Source organism: Papaver somniferum, chromosome 4 (genome assembly GCF_003573695.1).
Source record: "Papaver somniferum cultivar HN1 chromosome 4, ASM357369v1, whole genome shotgun sequence".
NCBI classification, from domain to species: Eukaryota; Viridiplantae; Streptophyta; class Magnoliopsida; order Ranunculales; family Papaveraceae; genus Papaver; species Papaver somniferum.
Genome location: NC_039361.1, coordinates 161,007,581 through 161,033,769, shown reverse-complemented (window position 1 = coordinate 161,033,769; position 26,189 = coordinate 161,007,581). Strand labels below are relative to the sequence as shown.

At 35.6% G+C, this 26,189-nt stretch overlaps 2 protein-coding genes across 7 annotated transcripts; one reads left to right on the top strand and one right to left on the bottom strand.

Moving 5' to 3' along the window:
- Positions 1 to 4,616: 4,616 nt before the first annotated feature.
- Positions 4,617 to 8,059, bottom strand: LOC113271768. The gene is made up of 2 exons (XM_026521672.1): positions 7,222 to 8,059; positions 4,617 to 6,807 (listed from the first exon to the last, which is right to left on the bottom strand). The coding sequence occupies exons 1-2, from the start codon at positions 7,466 to 7,468 to the stop codon at positions 6,626 to 6,628; spliced, it is 429 nt and encodes a 142-aa protein (XP_026377457.1). The 5' UTR covers positions 7,469 to 8,059; the 3' UTR covers positions 4,617 to 6,625.
- An 11,178-nt stretch (positions 8,060 to 19,237) lies between these two features.
- LOC113271766 lies at positions 19,238 to 25,118 on the top strand. 6 transcript variants are annotated; one of them, XR_003322340.1, is made up of 9 exons: positions 19,238 to 19,342; positions 19,509 to 19,609; positions 19,807 to 22,026; positions 22,112 to 22,193; positions 22,341 to 22,407; positions 22,632 to 22,817; positions 22,943 to 23,003; positions 23,375 to 23,818; positions 24,222 to 25,118. XR_003322340.1 is itself a non-coding variant. In XM_026521670.1 (8 exons), the coding sequence occupies exons 3-8, from the start codon at positions 19,878 to 19,880 to the stop codon at positions 23,575 to 23,577; spliced, it is 2,748 nt and encodes a 915-aa protein (XP_026377455.1). In that variant the 5' UTR covers positions 19,238 to 19,342; positions 19,509 to 19,609; positions 19,807 to 19,877; the 3' UTR covers positions 23,578 to 24,108. The 6 variants fall into 6 exon arrangements, 2 of the variants coding, with proteins under 2 accessions (XP_026377455.1, XP_026377456.1); XR_003322341.1 differs by having other exon boundaries at positions 24,219 to 25,118; XM_026521670.1 differs by lacking the exon at positions 24,222 to 25,118 and having other exon boundaries at positions 23,375 to 24,108.
- Positions 25,119 to 26,189: the final 1,071 nt, after the last annotated feature.

Here is a 26,189-nt window from a genome sequence, read left to right as displayed (position 1 = left end):
CGTTCACGACTTGTTGTATTCTTGGTAGAACTGTTCATAAAGGCCTGACTTATGTATTGGTATGACTTTTATTAGTGAAACAGATCTTAAGTAATCACCTGAGATGGTATGATCGGGTTTGTGATTTATGTCTGACCAAATATGGGAAAGTGGAACCAATCCTAGTAAGAGGTGCAGTACATCACAAAAGGGAACCGATCCTTGTATGAGGTGAAGCAAGGTTTATAGCAGAAAGGGGAATCGATCCTATGAACATGTGCAACACGTTTTTAGACAAAGGGGAACCGATCCTATGGACATGTGAAACACATATAAGTTAGATACCATATATATGTGGGGAACCGATCCTAGTACCTAGTCAACCAAATTTTGGAAAGCTACTGTGACTATACACACTACTCACATGGAAGGTAGAACCGAAACTTGTTTTGGTAGAACCGTTAAACCCATGATTGTGATTGAATGTTATTTGATCAATCACATAGTTCTTGAAGTCAGATGAACCAATTCTAAACTTGTTTGGAAGTGTGGAAAATCGGTTTCAAGGTTGTAAGTATGAAAGAGAACTTACAAAGTAAGGATGTCGACATACTTTGAACACGTGCTATGAATGTTTATTTCTTTAATTGTTCAAAGTTATTCCTTAATAGCTATGGAAAGAGAATCTCAGGATCAAAACATAAATAAGTTAAGAATCTTTTAATAATGGTTACTAATTTCATTTTGTAGGGAAATAAGAATTAGTAATGTGCATTTACTAATTAGAGATTTTACGAGAGATTTCGATCATTATTTTTGGACAGAGCATTTCCAGGAATTATGAAAACCGAATTTGTGCTTTAATGAATATCTTGAGAGTATTTTCGGTTTTGGAAATTCCTTGGTGTCCAAACTTCCTTGTCTATAAATACTTGAAGTTTGCATTTCTAGCAAACTAATACTTCATAACAATAAGATTCCTCTTTGTTGTGTTGTTACTGGTGTAGCCGCCTATTCAAAGAGGAGAGTAACCTAATTAGACGAAATCTCTTATGGCGGATCTGTAACACCCCAAGTTCCGGACCAGGGTCAAACCCATATGAAGATCCGAACTCGAAGCGTTACGGGTCGGAAAGAAGCTTAAAGTTTATTTTATAATAAACATAACTAAAAATTTATATACATGATTTGGTTCATATGAATTTACTAAACATCTTTAATAACATTTTAGTTCGGATTTACATTTCAAGCAAATACAAGTAAACAATTCAATTACTAAGCTACTCATTTCTAGCTTCCGCTGCGCGCAACTCTAATAAATTTGCAAGGAATGTCAATTGGGGTGAGATGACAGCTCAGTAGAATGCATTACCAATCTCAAAATAGCATAATAAACTCAATGAGTTAAATAACATAAACATGAGCATACGACATAATTTCGATTAATCGATGATATATATTTTCTACCAACAAGATTACCACACATGTATTATTTTCTTCGAATCATCCAATTTCATTTGTTCAATCATGAGTTCACAATACCAATATCAATTGCCGATAATTTATCAAATTAGATTTCAACACTTGAGTTCATAACACCAATAATATTTTCAACAGTTCATACAATTAGATTTCACGTGTGAGTTCATAACAATATTAATATTTTATACAAATACTTCAATTAATATTTCAACACTTGAGTTCATAAAACCAATAAGGTTTCCACAAATCATTCAATAAAGATTTCAATACACGATTCACAATTTAATATTATTACCATCAAACCATGAGTTTACAATACCAAAATATTTGTCAACAAGTAATTCATCAATGGTTCAACACATCTATTCACGTATTATTATAGTCACAGATAAACCATGAGTTCACGGTACGAAAATCTTGGTTCGTACACCCACCTATCGTTTATCGGCACAGACAGCCTCCATCGATGGTCAGGAACAAAAGTTCATATGGGGATTATACTCATATCTTTCGGGGACCATTACCCGTTTCATTCACGGTACGAAAACCTTGGTTCGTACATCCACCTATCGTTTACCGGCACGGAAAGCCGCCATCGATGATCGGGAAACAAAAGTTCCCATTTAACTCCCGGGGATCATTACCCGCCGTTAGCATGAAATCATATTTCATCTAACGGTAAAACATGAACTCATTTCAATTTTTGAAATCATTTTTACAAACAATACAAGCAACCATGGCTTAATAGCATACTACAAACATTATGCATTTATCTCAGGCATTTTATCAAACACACTAACTACATACATTTTACATTACATGTTTCAGGTGCCAACTGTGTCTGATCATCTTCATATTTTACAGGAACATTCTTAACACATTCATATATTACATATCCAAAATTCACTCAAAACCAACGGTTCAAACAAAAGATATTCTGTTTATATGATCATTCTAAAAACTGGGCAGATAATATCATATTAGAAAAATATTCACAGTAAATTCATTTTATTCTCAAATCAAGCAAGTCCAAAGCAAAATTAAAGATAAGATGTTTATCTACAACTTTTGTTAAGACCTAAAATCATTTTAACATCATTAAGACTGCCTAAGAACATCAAAACCACATCAACACGAAATTGTCCTGAAATTCAGAAACTATCACCCAAATTCAAACAAACTTGCAACGGTGAATATACAGTGGAATACTCTCAAATTTTAACTAGTGATACCCAATCATTTTATATACCAATAATAGAAGTCTGATCGTTAATAATATGCATAAAATTAAATAGACAAACTTCAGAACCCTAATGATATAAGAATAAACAAAATTGAAATCAAAGTATAACAAAGTAAGACGAAGAGAAAAGGGATCAAACATTTTAAATTTTATTATCTATAATATCCTCTAAGTTCTCCATAGAATTCTTCTCTAAAGACCTAGCTTCATCTCCTTCTCTTTCGCTCTAACATTTTGGTTAAAACTTTTTATTTTCTTTTTCTCTTTAATTCCTTTATAAACCATACACTAATGTTCATATTAATAACACTCCTAATAATAATAACTACATCAAATCTATTATTATATTTTTTTCTTTATTTATTTATATTTTTATTTTCTCATAATTTTATTATTTATTAAAGTTATTTAGGTTATTCTATTTCCACCTCGCTTTTCTAGTTCAAGCAACCCACACAGGCTAAGGCAATGCAAACAACAATTTAATCTAACTCGGTTAAAACCCGACCCGAAAAGGTACATAAGAATACATGGTATTACATTCTACCACCCTTAAACAAAATTTCGTCCCGAAATTTAGATTATACATATATCTCAAAATTACACATAATATAAATAAAATAATAACAACAAAACAATTCAATCCAGCACACCACTAGTTTTTCACATCATTTTCACAAAAGTAAGAATACAACTTAAAACATGGAACGAACAATCGACCAATCAAACTAAACAAGCTTGCATAGCAAAAGAAAGAGTTATTTTATTTTCGGTCCCATTCAAGATCTAAAGCCTAGAGCTCTGATACCAACTTGTAACACCCCGAGTCCCGGACAAGGATCAAACCCATATGAAGATCCGAACTTGAAGCTTTACGGGTCGGAAAGAGACTTAAAGTTATTCTTATAATAAACATAACTAAAAATTTATATACATGATTTGATTCATATGGATTTACTAAACATCTTTAACAACATTTTAGTCTAACTCGGTTAAAACCCGACCCGAAAAGGTACATAACAATACAGGGTATTACACACTCAGTTTAAAGTCTTCTTTGGGATTGAGAAGCTCTAGCGTGTACCGTTGGTGGGAAACTAGATAATTGCGGTTTATCTTTTGTTTTCATTGATTTGATTGACTAACGGTGGCTGAACTTTGATTGCACCTAGTTTGTTTATGCTTGAGAATCTTCTCTTCTGATATAAGATTCACTCAAACTAGTTCAGAGTTTCGACCGGGATCTTTAGACTGTTGTTAGTTCTAAAGACGATCTTGTGATAATCCATTGTTAACAGACTCTGTTCCGTGCATGATTGATCACAAGAGATTCAAGTGATTGTGTGCAGGTTTTTATTGAAGATCTAAAAAGATTTGAAGACGAAGAAGATATTGAAGATTTCTGATTTGTGGATTCATAATATTTGGTGTGCACAATACTTGTTTCGGTAAAAGAGGATCCAATTAATAATTGGTTTATCCTTGTGATAGATTGGATTGATTAATTGAGTAGATCAGCATCAACACAATTCTTTGGATTAATAGTGTTGTTGTCTTAATCTTAAACAATTACTTCGGTAATTGAACATAAGATAGATCTAAGGACCTGGCGAAAGAGTTTATGTTAAGATAAACAGAAAAGCCTTTGTTTGACTCATATCACTTGGTTGAAGAGAGTTGATACCAAACATATTTGTTGTTCCTTTACTGTTTGGAATACGAACCAAGGGAATCGATTCTTAGTACATGACTTATTTATAAGTTGGAGGCGTGGGAATACAGTAGGAACTAGGTGAACTATAAGTTTATGTTATGTACCTAGATGTACAATAACAAGAACTAAATCATAAACGCTGATAATCTCTCAATCTCACAGATCAAGCCTTCTGGTTCACAAGAAACACAACCTAAATCGTCAAAACAATCTTTTTGATTATTCATTTCTTAATAGTTTCTCATCACAGACCTGCCTTATATAGCTAGGTATCTCCACGAATATCTAACGGTTATTAACACCCCGGATGGCCTCATCTAAACCATCAATTACAACTCAATTAAACATTAACTGATTAACTCTAATTAACTACCGACATTATTACTACTAAGATATATCGGATAACAAGTAACATGCTAGGGGACACCTTCTCATATGGCAGGTACATGACATTCCCCACTCCTTGAAAACATCCTTGTCCTCAAGGATGAAGAACTTAGTCGCAGGACACCTTCTCATATGGCAGGTACATGTGAAGCTGAGCAGACTTTAGTAGCAGCTTCACTTGTAAATATGTCAGCGAGGAACAAGATGGAGGCTAAGGTACTTATCATCTCAATTGGTGTGGAGAACTTCTTACAGTCCAGGTTGTAGTGATGCCCGATATGTTGTACCTCCCTTGGTAGATAACAGTTCTTGTATGGAAGTTCTGCTGTATAAGAAGTGTGACTCCCTTGTGAACCAAAACAGAAGAAAAATTCTTCCTTCCTTGTCATGCCACACCCTTGCAAACTCAAACCTACCCTTGGATATAAGGAGAAATGCTAGGTGCCCCTTCATTATTCTAGCTCCCAGAAATTGACTACCAATACAATCCCTGACTGTAAGCGCTTCAATATATCATTGGGCTGAGCATCATTATCTGCTGCAAACTTCCATCTCAAAGGAAATACCCTCAGTGACGCGAATTGAAAGTTGGCCCCCGTAGTGTGGAGATAAAAATGACTGCTCATATTGGAGATAGAAGCTGGAAGGACCGCCAAGAGGATTTCACGTTGTTTATAAAGAATCTGAAGCACAAGAATATGTCTCTCATACAGCTTACGACTACCAATACTATTCTCAGCTTCCACAGACAACCACACAAATAAAAACAGAATGACGGCTGGAAATAACAAATCCAGTTGGTACCCATGATCCAAAACAAACTCATAGATAAATGTCCCACTGTTAGGATCCATAATATATCCACCAAACCCTTTCCCACGATCAAATAAGTAAGTAACAAGTGTAAACAAAGTAGATTGAAAAACAATTACCACCATTCAAACTCCATAGTTGAATACGGACATATAAGTCATGTTGATCATAGTGTAAGTAGCAAGGTTCAATGCTTACGATAAATATCAGAAATACCTGGACACCTTCAGCTTTAAGCATTTGTAAAAAGACATTGCCAGCTGAGGTACAATATGAGCTCACAAGCCTGGTAAGAGAAAAGTAAACTCGAACAAACATCTGAGAATGGGGACACAATCTTCTGACAATCCTTTCACTCCAGAAGGCCATAAGAAACAAATTTAGTTCCCACTGTAAGGATACCACAAACACTAATGGAATGTGAATCCCTGTAAGCAGCAACTGTAATGTCATTATCTGTCCATACCCGTATTCAGCCATCCATGTCGATATAAGGAACACCGTGACTCCAGAAGTAATTGCAACCACACAATATTCACTAGTAGCAGAGAAAGAGAAACAACCATGACTAATGAACATCTTTCCTCTATCATATATCCGATGAGCAGACTTGATAAGAACTACGACTTGGTAACTCGTCGTATCCTTGTACTTAATAATTTGAGAAAGTCTGGAGAAGCTAAAAAAACTTCTTGAAAGCGGATGCAGCAATGTAGAAGTATAAAAATTGGATCGAACAAGTTCATCTGCTGAACTTACAACTTTGAGCATATAGGAAGAGACCAGCAACATTAATGCAATTTGAGAGTTATCTGCAGCAATTGAGACACGAATTTCTATCGCCTGTGAAAGAGATTCATGATCTTCTAGTGCTAGATGTACTAGTCCATACAGTTGAGCAAAACCATTTTCATCATTTGTACATAGAAACCAGAGTTGATACAACTTCTCAGTGCTGAAGAAAAAACTTCCCTAAGCAGTTGAACAGAACCAACCGTATAAGTATCCTAGGAATAATAAATTCTTGTAACCTTAGAAGTGTCCATACCAATTACACTGACCAACATGCCTAACACAATTCCACTGTTATAAGCTATTTGAATAAAAATCTTCTTCTCGCCATGAATTTCAACTGAATTAGCACATGAGAGAAGAATTGAATTGATATTCTTCAAAACTGATTCATACCCTAAGTGAAAAATTAAATGAAGAATGAATTTACCATAAGAATTTGATGAAATAACAACATACTTACCTCGATCAAATAACAAGTGAGAATTAATAAGTTGAACTATATCCGTATGAATTTTGTGCTCAGAACATAAAGTATCTGGTAGAAGTATTTTAACAAGTAGTTGCCAAGCAGTACTAGAAACTCTACCATTAGCTAACATACGAGAAATTTTATCTCTAAACCATGTAAATGACCTGTACCCATGTTCAAAAATAAATTCCTGAACATTTTTCTCAAAGAATTTATCCAAAATAAACCAAAACAAAGAATCACACATAGCAAAACGAGAAGTCCCTGTCATAAGTTTAAACTCTTTTCCACGATCTAATATGCTATGAGAAGAATTAAGAATAATTTTTAAACACTCACCCAATTTCATCTGATTCTTACTTTCAAAATATTTCCCTTCAGCTTTGACGATTTTATTGAATTGAAAACTCGCAGATCTGGTTGCAATTGAGTAGATTACAGCAGTGGTTGAATCTTCATTTGCTTCATCGAATAAAAATGGAGGAATCAAATCCTCTAAAGAGTCAAATTCTTCATTATCGACAAATAAAAATGGAGGAATCGATTCCAACTCAAGCAAATCATCTGCTTCTTCATCGACACCCATAGAAATTGGTATTGCCTCTTCAGATTCCACAACCTTGAAATCTCTAATCGGTGTAGTAGATTATCCAATTTTTGCTGCCGAATCTAAAAACTCAATTGAAGCATCAGTGTTGTTGGGGTGAGGGTTGGGAATGTTGAGGAACTTACAAATCAGATCCAAACTGCGGTGTATACTCTGCGAGGTTTGTTGAAGTTCCGCCATTGAGAAATTTAACCCAGTAAAGTGAATCTTATATCAATTGTTATGTACCTAGATATACAATAACAAGAACTGAATCATAAACGCTGATAATCTCTCAATCCTCACGGATCAAGCCTTCTGGTTCACAAGGAACACAGTCTAAATCGTTAAAACGATCTTTTTGATTATTCATTTCTTAAGAGTTTCTCATTACAGACCTTCCTTATATAGCTAGGTATCTCCACGAATATCTAACGGTTATTAACACCCCAGATGGCCTCATCTAAACCATCAATTACAACTCAATTAAACATTAACTGATTAACTCTAATTAACTACCGACATTATTACTACTAAGATATATCGGATAACAAGTAACATGCTAGGGGACACCTTCTCATATGGCAGGTACATGACAATTTAGTTGCTTGGTCTCAACTAGACGAAGTTAGGTGTAATTTTGTGTAGCGGCTTAATCCTGAGAGTATTCAATTTTGGACAAGGTTCCGGGGTTTTTCTGCATTTGCGGTTTCCTCATTAACAAAATCTTGATGTGTCATTTACTTTATATTTCCACATTATAATTGTTTTATTATAATTAAAGTAAATCACACAAATGTTAATTCCTATTTACTTGATAAGTGAATCCTATTGTGTTGGTTAAGTCCGAACCTTTTTATCAAGTAACATACTTCGTTGTTGTATTGTCTCGATCTCATATTCATAGACGATCACACGAAGTGTGAACTGATTAGTTGTATTGTCTCGACTCAGTCTATAGACAATCACTTTCGGAGAAATGAATTATAGGTATGAAAAGTTTTAGCTTGAGGTATATTTAGGTACCCTCTCCTTTTCAATTGGTATCAGAGCAGGCAAACACGAAAAGATCTTACAATCTGTGTTTGGTGCGATACAACCTATTAGAATTGAATCTAACGTCTGATTCAGTTAACGTTATGCAAGAGTTCTATCTCTGATGACAGAGAAGATGCTGATAAAGAGTTGGTAAAACTCCTAAAGCCTATACAATCTCTGTCTTCCAAAGTACTCATTTTAAAGACAGAGTTAAATCTTCTTAAAGAGGAGATCAGAGAAAAATACATTCAATTGAATTGTCTAGCCAAAGAGAAAATGGATCTCACTGTTAAACTAGAGGCTCTTGGTAAATCTCCTACAGATAAAAGACACTTCCTATGATTCTAACTAATGATGTTGTTGTGATTTTTTCTGATGAGGAAACTAGAAGTCCTTGATCGACTTCTACAGACTGAGATAAAACTGATTTAATCACATATGAAACAGATCAAGATGATTGTAGTTTGCCTAACTACATCAAGTTAGAAGAGGATGAGAAACCAGCTTCTAGATCTACTGATGATCAAACGAAATCTTGTCCAAAGGAAACTTTGAACCGATTCCGTGATGGTGATCTTAAGGAATACAATTTTCAGTCACTTGAAAGGAAACTTATACTTCTTCAACATACGGTGGTAAAATTGAAGTTTCTTGTCTTAAAAAACCGAAGGATCATTCCTCAGTAGTAAGACAGATTATACCACATCCCGAAAAGATCAACTCAAAAGATTTAGAGGAAAGAGTTGATAATCGCTTCTGGAAAAAGATTCCTCCGCACCCTTATCGAAACAATTCTGGTTTTGATAAGGAACGACTTCAGAAGGAAGGGAAAGGGAGAATCTCTCCCAAAAGAAACAATCAGGAATTTTCGATAGTTGTTTCAGACAATCACACTAATGTGGAAAATAAGGAAGTCCTTAGAATGAGAAAATATTATGAAAATCTCATTGAAATAATTAAGAGAGATTTATCTATCTCTGAGAATTCTCACATTAGTACGTTTTCTCCAAATGATCATATCTCTCTAGTGAGAAAAGGTCATCGTCTTGGGAGAAAATATTTTGGGCAGAAATCCCGAAGAGAAACATGGACTATGTTTCTGATATTCACTGTAAGCTGGAAAAAGCTTACTCCGATGAAACTTAGTTGTATCAAAATTGTGCATTTTCATCCTTTTCTTGCTCATAATCTTGGATAGGAAGGGCACAATAAAACATGAGCACATTTGTTTTGTGCAGTTGTTTATCAGAAAAATTCTGTGACACTATATAGGTAGTCCATGGTTGTCTGAAAAAATGTTCATATTTAACGTGATCTTCCAAAAAAAAGTTTTATTTAGAATTTTTGAATTGTAATAAACCTTCCAACTTGAGAAATTCGGACTAAGGAAACGAAATATATTCTTTTATATTTTCGGATTCTCCATAGGTCTTTTGGTCCAAAAAGTTGTCTCTTTTAAAAGGAGAAACTTTCTCTTGTCTGTATTCAGAAACCTTGATCAATTCTTTATATTTATTTATTCATAACCGAGCATGCCTCCAATAACTCGCAGTGTCTCAAAGGCTAATAAGGAGGAAGCTCAAAAGGTTAAGGATTGTCAAGGAATTAATACAGAGAGGAAAAAGAAGGGCATTTCAAATATCATGTCTGATTATAATTTTGATAGTTAAGTTGGATCACAAGATGAGTCATCTCTGATAGCTTGCAACAAACAAGATCCAACCAAAACCCAATGGATTCGTTCTGATAGTATGTCTCAATATATCCAAGGTTTTGATGAATTGGAAACCAATCTTGCTATGACTCATCGACATCAAGATTGGGTAAAAGAAAAGTATGAAGGAACAAGAAGAACTATTGTTGAACTCAATGTTCCAATTGAAGAACTTGAAAAACAAGAAGTGGCTACGGACAAGTCTCTTGAGACATGCTTTAAGAGTTTGAACACTTAAGAGACCTCAGTGAACAACAAGAGCACCATTAGAGATTAAGTTATTTGTTGTAATACTTAATCTAGAAGAATAGACACCAATTTTTGATTTCTTTCATTGATTGTATTAGTCTATTCTGAATAAAACTATTATGAATAAAATAATTTGATTTGTAATTTTTCTTGTGATAGTTTTCAGTTTACATAGCCTGTGCTTGAATGCTTTTATCTTATTGCTATGTATGTTTATGGGATGTTTGATTTCGGTTTTACTACCTTAATATTTGATCTCATATATTGTGAACCCTTGTGGTTTGGGTGATTTTTTGATTTAGTAGGATTAAGTTCTAGCCCATGTTGGTAGGATTTATCAAAGAATCATGAGGGATTCTGGTAGTAACAATATGTGAAAAAGTCACAATATGTTGAATCGGTTTTGGTTTAGCATAAAAGCATATGTGTTTCGACGGCTTTCAAATTTTTCTTGCAATTGTTAAAAACCAATTTTCAACCTTTCTCTGGTAAAGGTTGGTTGTTGCTATTCTTTTGTTTTTGCATAAGGATGACAACATGATGATATATCGATATCAATTCTCCCTGGACGAAGATGCAATCATATTGGAGAAGTGGATGCGAAACTTGAGGTAACAATATTGTTAGTTAATTGTTTTTCTGTTTAAGAAAAGCCTAAGCTTATATCATATATATTTATTGTTTTTGCTTAACAAAATTTCGGTTCAATTGATGTTTATTCCATGATGTGTGTGTGGATGTGTGTGATTCAATTGGCTCCGATTAAGAAAAACTACATTATCTTGCTTTATTGTGTGGTATCAATTGTTTAGGCTTATAAAATTTCTGGGCAATTGCGGTGTTTTAATGCTTATGTTGATTCAATTGTTTTCGGTTAAGGTGAATAATTATGCAAGTTGATTTATGTTGGTTTGTATGAATTATTTATGGCTTAACAAAATAAAAGGATTACGGGATGAGTTGTTTAGTCCAACTCGATTCCGGATAAGAGAAACTAAGTTAATTCTGATCTTAGTTAGACTTATCGAAGTGAGGTTTCAGTTACTCAAGTCTAATTGAATGCTTTAACAAGAAATGCTAGTTAACTAACCTAATACTTGTCTTGTTTAAAATTGAAAGGTCTAAGTTTATGGATAATTAAAACCTGGTGAGAAAAATAGAGTTATCTTTATTTTGGTCTTATCGAATTAAGCGGTTGTTTTTGAACAATCGGTTTAGTAAAGGGACTAAGGTGCTTAGTTGATTTTTGTTTTGCTAAACTAAATTGAAAAAATTATTTTGGACAATTGTTTCCTTGGTAACATATCAAAACAAAACTACTTGTAGTTTTGGTTTTGATATTGGTTATCAAAACATGATGTGTGGAACCCACATGCCTAACTCTACAGGTTGCAAGTCTATTTTGAGATTTGTAAGATTCTTTTCGTGTTGTCCTTTATTTTTTCGTTTCTTTGTCATTTTATGACAAAAAGGGGGAGAAATATATGAGGTAAAAAAGTCATACTGGCATTGATTTTATATTGATTGGTATCACTAACGAAAAGAATATTGGTGCTTCAGCGTTTTATATAAACGAAAGATTGAAAGCACCAACTAAGGGGGAGTAACATGTCATATGAATTGGTATAACAAAGATGTGAAAATTAAATATCTACCTATCTTCCTTAGAGGGAGTATTATCTTTGTTATTATAATGTCAACATCGACATTTTCAAGGATTGAATGTAAGCAGGTTATTGTGTTGTTGAATCGGGAATCAAGCGTATGTGTAATGAATTCTTGTACTTTGTTTATCCATATGATGTAAGAGTTTTGTCACTAAAATTGATTACGAAGGAGATTGTTAGAGCATTGCTCGGTTGAACCCACCAAGCATTGGTATGTCAAGTTTGGTTGTCATATTTTAGTAAATCAAAACTCATGTTAAGAGTCACTTGATAATGTACTAGAGTCAACTTCGTATAGGTTAGCTTGAAAGTATTAGGATAATGAGACATTACAAGTATTGCGAAGACTTGAAGATGTGAAGAAGCAAGGAGCTACAACGACAACAATCATCCTTCCACTTGAGGTTAGTGATATTTGACTTGAATTGTTTCACCCTAACGTATCTTTCAAGTCGTGCATATTGAAAACAAAACTGTGAAGTATATTTGAACTCTAGATAGACATAGTATTAAGGAATACAATACGAAGTTTATTGCTTAACTATTAAACTTTGTAGATAAGACATCGCCATAATCATTTGAATTCTATTGTGATTATGTATGGGTATAAGGTGAGGATTTCATCATAGGGAACAATGTTTTACATGTGTTTTAAGGAAGTAAGTTCATAAACTTGTTTGTGAATCGAAAAGGAAATCGCCAGGCGTTATTGGTTTTGTTATTCATTGCATATCTTATGAACAAACAATATGTGTGATTGAGTATAACCGTTCACGACTTGTTGTGTTCTTGGTAGAAATATTCACAAAGGCCTAACTTATGTATTGGTATGACTTTTATTAGTGAAACCGATCTTAAGTAATCACCTAAGATGGTATATCGGGTTTGTGATTTTATGTCTGACCAAATATGGGAAAGGGGAACCGATCCTAGTAAGAGGTGCAGTACATCACAAAGGGGAACCGATCCTTGTATGAGGTGCATCAAGGTTTATAGTAGAAAGGGGAACCGATCCTATGAACATGTGCAACACGTTTTTAGGCAAAGAGGAACCGATCCTATGGACATGTGCAAAACATATAAGTTAGATACCATATATATGGGGAACCGATACTAATACCTAGTCAACCAAATTTTGGAAAGCTAGTGTGACTATGCACAATACTCACATGGGAGGTAGAACCGAAACTTGTTTTGGTAGAACCGTTAAACCCATGTTTGTGATTGAATGTTATTTGATCAATCTCATAGTTCTTGAAAGTCAGATGAACCAATTCTAAACTTGTTTGGAAGTGCGGAATCGGTTTCAAGGTTGTAAGTGTGAAAGAGAACTTACAAAGTAAGGATGTCGACATACTTTGAACACGTGCTATGAATGTTTATTTCTTTAATTGTTCAAAGTTATTCCTTAATAGCTAAGGGAAGAGAATCCCAGGATCGAAACATAAATAAGTTAAGAATCTTTTAATTAAGGTTATTAATTTCATTTTGTATGGAAATAAGAATTAGTAATGTGCATTTACTAGTTAGAGATTTTCCGAGAGATTTCAATCATTATTTTTGGACAGAGCATTTCCAGGAATTATGAAAACCGAATTTGTGCTTTAGTGAATATCTTGACAATATTTTCGGTTTTGGAAATTCCCATTTCCAGGAATTATGAAAACCGAATTTGTGATTTAATGAATATCTTGTGAATATTTTTGGTTTTGGAAATTCCTTGGTGTCCAAACTTCATTGTCTATAAATACTTGAAGATTGCCTTTCTAGCAAACTAATCCTTCGTAACAACAAGCTTCCTCTTTGTTATGTTGTTACTGGTATATCCGCCTATTCGGAGAGGAGAGTAACCTAATTAGGCGAAATCTCTTACGGCCGCTCAGTTTAAAGTATTCTTTGGGATTGATAAGCTCTAGCGTGTACCGTTGGTGGGAAACTAGATAATTGCGGTTTATCTTTTTGTTTTTATTGATTTGATTGACTAACGGTAGTTGAAATTTGTTTGCACCTAGTTTGTTTATGCTTGAGAATCTTCTCTTCTGATATAAGATTCAATGAAACTAGTTCAGAGGTTCGACAGGGATCTTTAGACTGTTGTTAGTTCTAAAGACGATCTTGTGATAATCCATTGTTAACAGACTCCGTTCTGTATGTGATTGATCAAAAGAGATTCAAGTGATTGTGTGCAGGTTTTTATTGAAGATCTAAGAAGATTTGAAGACGAAGAAGATATTGAAGATTTCTGATTTGTGGGTTCATAATCTTTGGTGTGCACAATACTTGTTTCGGTAAAAGAGGGTCCAATTAATAATCGGTTTATCCTTGTGATAGATTGGATTGATTAATTGAGTGGATCGGCATCAACACAATTCTTTGGATTAATAGTGTTGTTGTCTTAATCTTAAACGATTACTTCGGTAATTGAACATAAGATAGATCTAAGGACCTGACGAAGGAGTTTATGTTAAGATAAACAGAAGAGCCTTTGTACGACTCATATCACTTGGTTGAAGAGAGTTGATACCAAACAGATTTGTTGTTCCTTTACTGTTTGGAATACGAACCAAATTAATTGTTCCAAGTACGTGACTTATTTATAAGCTGGAGGCGTGGGAATACAGACGGAACTAGGTGAAATATAGTTTTAGTTGCTTGGTCTCAACTATATGAATCTAGGTGTAATTTTTTGTAGCGGCTTAATCCTGAGAGTATTCAATTCTGGACAAGGTCCCGGGGTTTTTCTGCATTCGCGGTTTCCTCGTTAACAAAATCTTGTTGTGTCATTTACTTTATATTTCCACTTTATAATTGTTTTATTCTAATTAAAGTAAATCACACAAACGTTAATTCCTATTTACTTGATAAGTGAATCCTATTGTGTTTGGTTAAGTCCGAACCTTTTTATCAAGTAACATATTTCGTTGTTGTATTGTCTCGATATCATATCCAAAGACGATCACACGAAGTGTGAACCGATTAGTTGTATTGTCTCGACTCAGTCCATAGACAATCACTTTCGGAGAAAGGACTTATAGGTAGGAAAAGTTTTAGCTTGAGGTATATTTGGGTACCATCACCTTTTCAATATGAATTATGGTTCAATCGAGCACCCAATCTTAAACGTTTTAAGGTGTGGGGATGTCTTACTTATGTTAGAAAACCAAACCCAGAAATGGCTAAGTTAGGAAATAAGACCCATAAGGGTGTATTTATTGGTTATGCAAAGAATAATACCGCCTATAGGTTCTTGAAATTAGATTCATATGATATTATTGAATCCATTGACGCTGAATTCTTTGAGCATATGAACAAATCATCTTCTAAATATATTGTCTTTAGTAGTTCTAAAAAATTTCGTGAGGAGGTAGTAGAACCAAGCGTCACTACTGGTCCAAGTGGTATAGCTGAACCGAAAGTCACTATAGATCCACGAAGAGGTAAGAGACGAAGGATTGCGAAATCTTTTGGTCCTGACTTCGTGACGACATGTTTGTTAGAAGGTAATATTCATAATATTACACACCAAACTAAGGTGAATGTTAGTGACGACTCTGATCCTTTAACTTATAGAGACGCAATAACTTCTCGTGATGATATCTTTTGGAAAGAAGCAATTAACGATGAAAATAACTCTATAATGTCCAATGGGACATGGATATTGGTAGATTTACCTCCAGGTTGTAAACCAATAGGTAGCAAATGGATTTTCAAAAAAAAATATAATGCTGATGGTTCTATTAGAAAATACAAAGCAAGGTTGGTTGCTAAAGGATATACCCAACGTCACGGTACAGACTATTTTGATACATATGCTCATGTAGCAAGGATATCTTCAATACGTGTGTTATTATAACTTGATTTTCACAATTTAGTTTTCCATCAAATGGACGTGAAAACTGTATTTCTGATTAGTGATTTGGAAGAGGAAGTGTATATGGAACAACCTGAGGGTTTTATTTTTCCTGGACAAGAGAAGAAAGTTTGTAAACTTGTCGAATCTCTTTATGGACTAAAACAAGCACCTATGCAATGGTATGAAAAGTTTAACAAAGTGATGCTATCTAATGGGTTCAAAGTGAATGAAGCAGATAAATGTATCTACTCTACATACAAGAACAGAATGTGTATTCTCATTTGCTTGTATGTAGATGATATGTTAATATTTGGACCAAATATAGAATGTGTCATAGAAATAAAGAAGTTTCTGGAATCCAATTTTGATATGAAGGATTTGGGGGAAGCTAATATGATCTTAGGGATTAAAATAGTGAGAAACGGAGGATTAATTACATTGACACAGTCCCACTATATTGAAAACATCCTTATGTATGCTATGCATTGCACAAGACCTGATACTGCATACACTGTGGGAGTGTTATGTCGATTCACAAAAAATCCAGGAAGAGAACATTGGAATGCCGTATCAAGAGTTTGCAGATATTTGAAGTAGACTACTAACCATAGTTTACAATTCCAAGATGAACCCACTGTACTTGAAGGTTTCAGTGATGCAAGTTGGAATAATTATTGAGTCTAACTCAAAATCCAATTCGGGTTGGATATTCACGATGGGTGGTGCTACAGTATCATGGAGTTCCAAGAAAAAAACATGTATCTCTAACTCAACAATGTTAGCAGATTTTATTGCACTTGCAGATGCATGTAAATAGGCTGAATGGTTGAGAGATCTATTAATAGATATTCCAATCTGGACGAAGCCTACACCAGCCATTATGGTTCACTGTGACAGTCAAGCACCCTTGTATAAAGTTGCAGAAAAGACTTACAACGGTAAGCAATGCCATCTTAGTCTGATACATCAGTTTCTAAGAGGATTACTCAAGCGAGGAGTAATTACAGTCGACTATGTAGAGTCAAAGAACAACTTGGCCGATCCTTTGACAAAAGGGCTGGCTAGAGAGATGATTGCGAAAACATCTAATGGAATGAGATTAAGGTCTATGTAAATTTCATACTACAACAAGAACCTTGCTTAAAGTTTTGAAAATATAAACTAAGTTCAAAGGGTACTAACAAGTTGGTGTGTGACATTAGAGATACACTAAAGTATTTTGTAGATCCTATTTCAAAATCCTTAGTGTATACATCTGCATGTTTGAGGTTGGATTAAATTATTAATCCTCAATGAATTTGTGTGAAGAAGTGGCTCGCAGAATCACTTAATTAATTCACATATATGACTAAGAAAGTGTGGCCGCTTTCGATGAGATCAAAATGTCTCTAAAGTACTCATGAAATCGGGATATCACGCAGGGCTATTAATGCGTATGAACAAAGAATTATACTCTTCTATTGGGAATTAACATGTGTAATGCCTCCGATTTAATCATGCAAGGTTCTTGGTTCCATACTAGTTCACCACAACACCTTGATTGAACTTTGAGTGACTCACACTAAGTGAAAGTTCAAAGCCAGAAGCTACTTTCATCTATGTGCTAATTCCTATAATGATGCTTAGTGTTTATACCGATCATACTGTTTTAATCGATTGCATGAACTATGGTGGCTTGATCCCGAAAGGGTACGTAGGCAGTTACCTCGGTGACGCAGCATGTTTTTAATTTTTAAGTTTTTATTGTTTTGTAGTTCATAAATTATTGAAAACGGTGGGGAATGTTGGAGGATTTTCACAAAATATATATTTGGATACATTTATTGTGTGTTATTATTGTTGCTACAAGGAAAGGATCAAGCCAACAGGCTTTGTGTCTTGTCAGGAAGGTGCCTCTTGGTTCTGTGGAATCAAAATCCAACGGACAAATATGAAGAGGCATATATGAACTGACATATATGAACAGACCTGATATGTGTCTGTTGGGTATGAAGGGACGTCACCAACTGACGTTTTACTGCCTATAAATAGGTATGCACTGCCAGCAACAAAATACATCAAACATTGAGTTTTCTGTCTTCTTTTTAGGATTAAGCATCGTAGGTAAGTAAAAAAGTTTCTTCTGGCCTGTCCTTATAATCACTATACGCTACAGACATTCTTCATTGTATCATGAAAGAAAGTTTTCAAGCAAACCCTTAGTGATCTGTAGAGGAGGAAAACATTCTCAAAAGACAGCGATTCATTCGTGCCTTGGAGCGATTTCTTATCCTAATTTCACAACAGATTTGAAGAACAAAGGTCACAATCAGTGATGGTGGTGGTGTTGTTGTTGATGGTATTGTTGGAATTTGTAGTGGTGAAGAAAGATATGGTAATGATGGTGGAGATAGTTTTGAAGATGATGGCGGTGGTGACTGTGGTGGAGATGTTGTCGACGGCAATGTTGCAGACAGTGGAGGGTGGAGAAACTAATTTTGTGGTTGAGGTGATGATCGATGTTAACGATGAAATTGGATTGGGTTTCTCTTGAAACCGAACTTCTAGTTGTTGTTTATGGGAAATCGATTTGGCAGTGGAAGAATATAATAGTCTGTTCTAAATTTGATTATTCTTTGTCCATTTAACCCAGACGAAAGTTTACCCGTCCAATGCAACCAGACTTTATTGGTGGGTTTGTTTGCAGAATTAATCGTTTCCAGGAATTTATTATCCCATGGGATTACAAATTCTGGGATCATGTAAATTTCTTGTATGTTTGGTAACTCAACTAAAATTTCAAGGATTTATAGAGTGTTCTTGTATTAAAGTCTATGTACCGTTTGACATTACCCTCAAATCTTAAAATTGCATATATATGGTATCTAGAGTTAAAAAAAAGTGGGTCCATAAATCCCTTGATGAGGTTTCCCCTAAATCTTAGGGAGGAGGGGTCGGACTCCATATGGAGAATTTGATGGAAAACTGAATCCCGTAAAAAATATGATTCCAAGAATTCGGGCAATCAAACATACGGCGGGAATCATAATTCTATCAAATCCCCTAAACTCATAGATTCCACCTTTAAGATTCTGCATTTGACCCAATTTCTCTTTTCCGAAAACGGAGGGAGTGTCAACTCCGGGCTTTCGAGTGAATCTGTTTAGACAGGGACTTGGTAACATGGGTTGGGCTTAGAACAAAATAATGTCCCCTTTATCCTCACACGAATATATTTGTATCCGATCTGCTTGATTTATTCGACACCACCGAGAACAAAACCTAGGGCCGGATTCCAAGACCGCAAAATCTCTCAACTCATTTTATGTTTGCGGAAGCTCTGAAGAAGAAGACGATTACAGCAACAGAGAAAGGTACCGTTTTCAAACCCTAAATAAATTACTTTAAACTTGTTCATAATCGTCTCTCAGATTCATTCTCATAAATTCACTCAAACATCTCATGTTCTGATTCCATCTAAAACTGATTCAATTTCAGTTTAAGTTCTCAAACGATTTCGTTTTGTTTGTTAATAACTAGGGATACAAACAATACAAGGAACCATCGGAGAAGAGCTTTTTGGATTGGTCAAAAAACAATGGTCGAATCTGATTGAATTTTTCACTTCATTGGCAGCCTAGGTAAGATTATCAAGACTCGTGTTTATGGATTTCGTTAAAATTCATGTGTTTCCGGGATTAATCCAATAGCTACACTTAGAAAACAAATCTCAGTCTGTTTTCTGGTTTCGATGATTTCGAATAGAAAAAAAAAGTTATAGCCTGTTATTGTATTAGAAAGATGAGTGCTAACTAGTCTATTCTAATTTATATCTCAGAGAGGAAGGACTTAAGTAGAGGTAGAGAGTGAATTGGGAGAAACATATTCGAGACTCTGAGTTTGGGCAGAATGGGTCCATCTAAGAAGACTAATAGAAAAGCAGCAGATGTTTCCCAGATTGATACAGAAGATGGTATGGCGTTGCAAATTACCGAAGATGTTACAAAAAACAAGAAAACAAGTCATGGAAGACGGTTAAATAATGAGCACTACGTGCTTGCTCTGGCAGCAACAAGTGACAATGATGAGGTGATTCCGGAGACGACGAAGACGAGAAAAAAGAAGAAGGGTGAGAGTTCTAACGCCTCGAAAGAGGACAATCCCGACAAAAAGCTGGTGGAAGAGAGTGCACAGAAGGATACTTGCGAATTCTGCAGTTCTCTGTTAGAAAACGCTGAAACTGTGACTCAGGTGACAAATAGACCGAATTTGGAAATTGAGGTTGTGGTAGGTGATCATACTGTTGATGAGAATGACCAAAAGCTGCTGGAAGAGAGTGCACAGAAGTATCCTGGTGAAAGCTGCAGTTCTCTGTTAGAGAACAGTGAAACTATGCCTGAGATGACAATTAGACCGAATTCGGAAATTGAGGTTGGGGTAGGTGATCATACTGTTGATGAGAATGATACAGGTAAAAAGACAAAAACCAGGAGGAGGAAGAAGAAGCGTATTGAATCTCAAAATGATGGTCCAGATAAAACTCCAACGGTGGAAGTAGAGAAATCTTTGGTAGATGGCATGGATACAGATGCAGATCTCACCCAAACTATCTCTGAGATGAAAAATAGACCACATTCGGATTTTGAAGTTTCTGGGCACCACATGACTTCTTTGCAGACTGCAGATCAAACTGGTGTTACTGAAGACGATACAGGCAATACGATAAAAACTAAGAGGAAAAGGAAGAGGCGTACTGACTCTCAAAACAATGATCCAGATGAAACTCCACAGGTGCAAATGGAGAAACCTTTATCAGATGGGAACGATGCAGGCAAAACGATAAAAACCAGCAAGAAGAGGAAGACGCCTATTGATTCCCAAGAAGATGAACCAGATGTAGCTCCGCGAGTGAGAAAAGAGAGATCTTTAGCAGATGTGATGGCATCATCATATAAGAAGCAGAAACCCGTAGTTCCTGTGCGCACGGATCATGAAGTCGATAGGCCGTGCACCTCTGTAAAAATTGATACTGATTCAATGACAAAGAGTGATTTACCTACTGGAATTAATTTAGTCTCAGTTGAGGAGACTAGTAGCCCTTTAAAACATCAGAAGAAGAAAAAGAAGAAGAAGAAAAGCTTACTCGACTCCTGTGGGAACCAGTTGTTACAGAGCAAAGAGCAGTCCCCTAGCTTGTCTCTTGAAGTCCCGAAAGCTAGTTCAAAGAAAAGTAAAAGGGAAATCAAATCAGAGAAGTCCTCTACCATGGATTTTTCCCTAGGTTTGTCTTCTGCTGAAGATTGTGATCCTGCAAGCAAGAGGAAGAGCAAGAAAAAGAAGAGAAAGGAGATGCTATTAGTAGAAGTTAGTAAATCAACCATAGAAGAACCTCAGCTTAAGCAGTCAGAAGGTATAGAAGGCTTAGACAATCCAAAAGAAGGGCCAATTGTTTTTGGTGAAGAAACTCCAGCAGTATCCGTAGATGAGCATTGCAAGGAAGAAGTCATTCCTCTTCTGGCAACTAAGAGCAACATAAAAGATGGTCTTGTTGGTGAAGGGAACACCGCTCTTGGGAGGTCAAAGAAAGAAAGGTGTAGCTCTTTATTATCAGCTGTTACAGATGTTTCTTCATGCAAAAATGCTGCTAATGATTCGGACCATGCCCATAGCAATAGGAGAAAAAAGAGGAAGAATGATACTCATACTACCAATGAAGACATGGCTTCTGAGAGTATGCTCATATGTGGCCCTCCTGCAAATGAGGTTGAATGTAGAGATGAATCTTGTGTTACTGGTGAGGGAAATCTAGCAGGGGATGTAACTCCTCTTTTAGGGGGAGAACGTGTTGATGCAAAGATAATCCATCTATCTGGTGGAGAGAACTTAGATGTATCTTTAAATGCTGGACTAGTAGAAGAAGGAACTGGGCATGTTAGAACATCTTTTAGTTGTACGAGGAAAAAGCTTCTTGTTCTTGATTTAAATGGTATTCTTGTTGACATTGTTTCCAACGTGCCTGATGGATATAAAGCAGACACGTTTATTGCAAGGAAAGCTCGTAAGATTTGATACTAAAACTGACGATTGTAAAAAAGTGCTGCAACGTCGTAAAATAATTCTAACATCAATGTTTCTCTTTTCAGTTTTTAAGAGACCGTTCTGTGATGATTTCTTGAAGTTTTTATTTCAGAACTTCAATGTGGGTGTCTGGTCATCAAGAACAAAGTATTTTTCCAGCCTAATAAGCTTTCTTTCTAAGTTGGCCCTCTTGAAAAGTTTGTTCATTTTTCCCTTTTTTTTCTCCTATCTTCTAGGCAACTAATAATTATGGGTGCCTTCCTATCTAACCCTTCTTTCTGTCTAAATTTGCAGGAGAAATGTGGATAGCGTGGTCGACTTTGTCATGGGAGATATGAAAAAGAACCTGCTATTTTGTTGGGTAAGCAATTGTTACCTACCTATTGTTGTTACCTCATTTGCTAGTACCAAGAAAACCGTGGTCATGGTTCCAGCGTAGTCACTACTGCTTGAGATGCGTTTTATAATCCATGCTCTTTGATCAGTTTCATTTATTGCCGCAATTATCAGTAATAGGATTAATGATTAAATGTAACTTACTAAACATGCGCTCTTTTCTCCTCTCCTCTTTTATTTTGTGGACAGGACCAATACCACTGTACTGATACAGGGTACAGCACTCTTGAAAACAGACAGAAGCCTTTGGTATTGAAGGAGCTGAAGAAATTATGGAATAAACATGAACAGAGTCTTCCATGGGAGAAGGGTGCATATAATGAATCAAACACGATATTGCTGGATGATTCACCGTACAAAGCCTTACGAAATCCAGTGAGTTCTTCTTGCTTTGCTTTTATGATCATTCTTCCCTTAATCATCTCATTTTTTAAGTAGTATTTAATTTTATTTAAATCTCACGTCTCATTTTCCTCTTTTCTTTTGTTTTTCTTCTGTAGCCCCATACTGCTATTTTCCCTCCTCCATATAGGTTTGAGGATGCTGGTGATAAATCATTAGGTAATGCTTCCTTCAAAGCTGGCTTAATTTTTCCGTTGGAAACTAGCACATTGATTTGTGGAGAATGAACAATTTTTCCTTTATATTACTGCCCAGGTGTTTTAGGAATTTTTATGGTTAACAATTCTAACGATGTGTTGGATATGAATCGAATTTTTCTTTTTAAAACAAGATTAAGTTATTGTAAATTTTATTTAGGTCATGCTTTATCTAGGATCTTCTTAAATTTCATGTAGCTTCTCTATTATTATCGGCCTTCTTTCAAAATCTTTCCTGAAAGCTGATGCAAATACGTTTTTTTTTCATTTCTCTTGCTAGTCCCTAAATGATAAACATTTTTGCTGGTACTTACTTGTATAGTTTGCAAACAGGTCCAGGAGGAGATCTTCGTGTCTATCTGGAAGGTTTACTCAAGGCTGAGGATGTTCAAAATTATGTGGAACAACACCGTTTTGGTCAGCGTGCTATCACTGACAAGAATCCATCGTGGGGATTCTATCTTCGAATTATCGGTAAGAATGTGCAGACCAGAGCCAATATCTGTAGCACTTCCAATCAGGGTTCCATATCATGAAGCTGGAGAAAAGGGCCATATCAGTTTTTCCTCGGTGTCAAAGCTACAAAGTCGCTACAATTGTTCCTATCATTGATTTGTGTAGTTGCTCAAGGTCCCAATATCAGAGACCCTGATCAGGGCACGAATCAATCTCTCAGAATTCCACTCAAAGGTGAACCGGAAGCAGTTCAAAATTTCAGGGTCAATCTCATTATATGATGCTGCTGAAGAGACCAAGTTCTGTCTATATCAGTTCAGAGTGAGTTATTCTTTCACAACTGAGGAATACAATTTTTCCCTAGTTGTCGAGACCATTTAGTTTTGCATTTCAACCTCACCTACTCTTTTGAATATGGTGAGAGAGGATACTTCATAGTTCCTGAGCTTTTTTTTTTCTTCCTTTTTTTTGGTTTTTGCTGTTGTAAAATAGCATGTCTTGTACAATGATCACTAGGAATGATTCTGCATAAACTCATGTTTATGATTGTTTTGGGATTTATTGTGATAATTTTAAACAGACAAGGTTGGAATGTAAGTTCTTTTCATGTACAAGCAATTTTACTTTCTGTACAAACTCAGAAATTTAATGAATTCTTTTTGCAATTTTTGTAAATCCAAAGAATACCATTTTAACAAGTTCGCACTTCTTTTTGCATCAGCAGAGGCATATGCAAATGCTTTGAAACAAGCAGCTGGCTTGTGGTGGATCTGATGCCAGTCATGCTGTATCTGAAGCAGGGATCATTATCTTGCCACAACACATGAATGCAGGTGACACCGAGATGATTGAGAATGCCCTCAAGAAGAGTTTTTGTCAGCAGGGATGAGAAAAAGTGATGACAAGACTTGCATCACTGCCATAATGGCTCGAATCACAATCACTTCATAATCTCCGATGGCCCAGAGAGAGTTGTTCAGAATCGATAAACTTTGGTGGGCAATGACATGCCGTGGAGTTATGAAGCGATGTGATTCTAGCCATTGTTGCCGCGATCTTGCGATGCCGAATTCGGAAATTAAGATAACTATTCCACCAATTAGAGAGACGTAGCACTTCAATTACCCTGGCCATCTCCAGGATTATGTCAAGAAGCTTCATGGTTCATCAACAATATGTTGGATAATCTTATTCATCTCCAAGAGGAGGTATTTATCAGGATCCATAAACAGAAGGTGGGAGTCAAGAAAAATAAACGCATCCATCCTCTAACCACTACTACTAAGTATTATGCTCCCAAACTTTCTGGTTGAAGTTTTGGAAACCGAAATTACCTTGCAATCTGCAAATGTTTTGGTGGAAACTAATTCATGTGCTTCCAGTAGAGGTGTCAAACAGGCCGGCCTGGCCTGCCTTTGATTGGCCTAGCCTGGGCCTGCAGCCTGGCCGGGGTCGGCCTGTCAATAAAGCTGGCCAGGCCAAGCCTGGCCTGGATCCTATTAAATGAGCCCAGCCTGAGCCTGAGCCAGGCTAGCCAGTTAAAGTATGACCTCTTTCTTTTCAAAAAATATATCCATAGTGTTTCGAACTCATTACCTCGTGCTCATATATCAATGACCAAAACCAGTTGGGCAGCGTTTTATTTATGTCTAATTTGTCAATTGATATATTATATCAAATCAATTTACATATCGTAAGGTCAAACAATCCATTATTTATTTAAGGCAGGCGAGAAATTAGGAAACTCTTTAATGTATGGTTGCTATAAGCTGACAAAGACGTTGGCAACTTGGCATATTTAAAGGTCAATATATCAGGAATTTCCAATTTTATTAGGACAATTAATAGAAAATAAATGGAAGGAAACAACTAAATAATGAAATATTTATCGAGCATAGAAAGGAAACAACTAAATAAGAGATAAATTTATTAATGAAATATTTATTAAGTATATAGAAAGAAAAATGAATTAATTTATTGACGAAAATTACTTACCGAAAAAAAAAGGAATTCATAAAGTCTAATAAATTTGTTTACATAATAAATCACATAGCGTGTACAAAATAAAATTTCAAAATATATAGGTGAGAACTTCATCACTACATTAAGTCTTTAACGGGATAATTACTATTAATTACCTTAATTTTAGTTTGAATTAGAATTGATAACGAGTTAATTAGTTAGGTGACTCCCTTGTTTTTCCAATTGACCTCACGCTAATTAAGGAAAAATAACGGTAATAGAATCTTAATTATAATGGAATAAAATCTCATAATGAAATTATTATCAGTTGATTAGGTTGATAAATGGTTTCCAAAACAAAAAAGATGATAATTACCTACAAATAATTCTGAATGTGTACTTAAACATATAAAGACGTGTGGATTACTTGGTTTAAGGTGCTTCTCATTTTCGGAGGGTAGATCACGTGATCGAAACTCAACACCATTTGAATTTTTTGATTGACTAAAACTAATAGGCAGGCTTTCCAGGCCTAGCCTGGCAGGCTTGTACTGGGCCGGACTTTAACAGGCCAGGCCATGACAGGCTAAAAGGCCAAAAACTTAAGCCCGGCCAGGACCAGTCACAGGCCACAGGCAGGTAAGGGCCTGATTTATTACGGATCGGGCCAGGCTTTGGCCTGTTTAAACTGGTCGGGCCAGTCCAGATCCTGGCTGGCCTGGCCTGTTTG

Coding starts and splice junctions, on each gene's coding strand:
- LOC113271768 (XM_026521672.1), bottom strand. CDS start 7,468: ATGGGTGTCGATGAAGAAGCAGATGATTTGCTTGAGTTGGAATCGATT. Junction 6,808..7,221: donor TAAGAATCAGATGAAATTGG/GTGAGTGTTTAA, acceptor TTTTTCACTTAG/GGTATGAATCAGTTTTGAAG.
- LOC113271766 (XM_026521670.1), top strand. CDS start 19,878: ATGGGTCCATCTAAGAAGACTAATAGAAAAGCAGCAGATGTTTCCCAG. Junction 22,027..22,111: donor GTTTATTGCAAGGAAAGCTC/GTAAGATTTGAT, acceptor TTCTCTTTTCAG/TTTTTAAGAGACCGTTCTGT. Junction 23,004..23,374: donor TGCTGGTGATAAATCATTAG/GTAATGCTTCCT, acceptor GTTTGCAAACAG/GTCCAGGAGGAGATCTTCGT.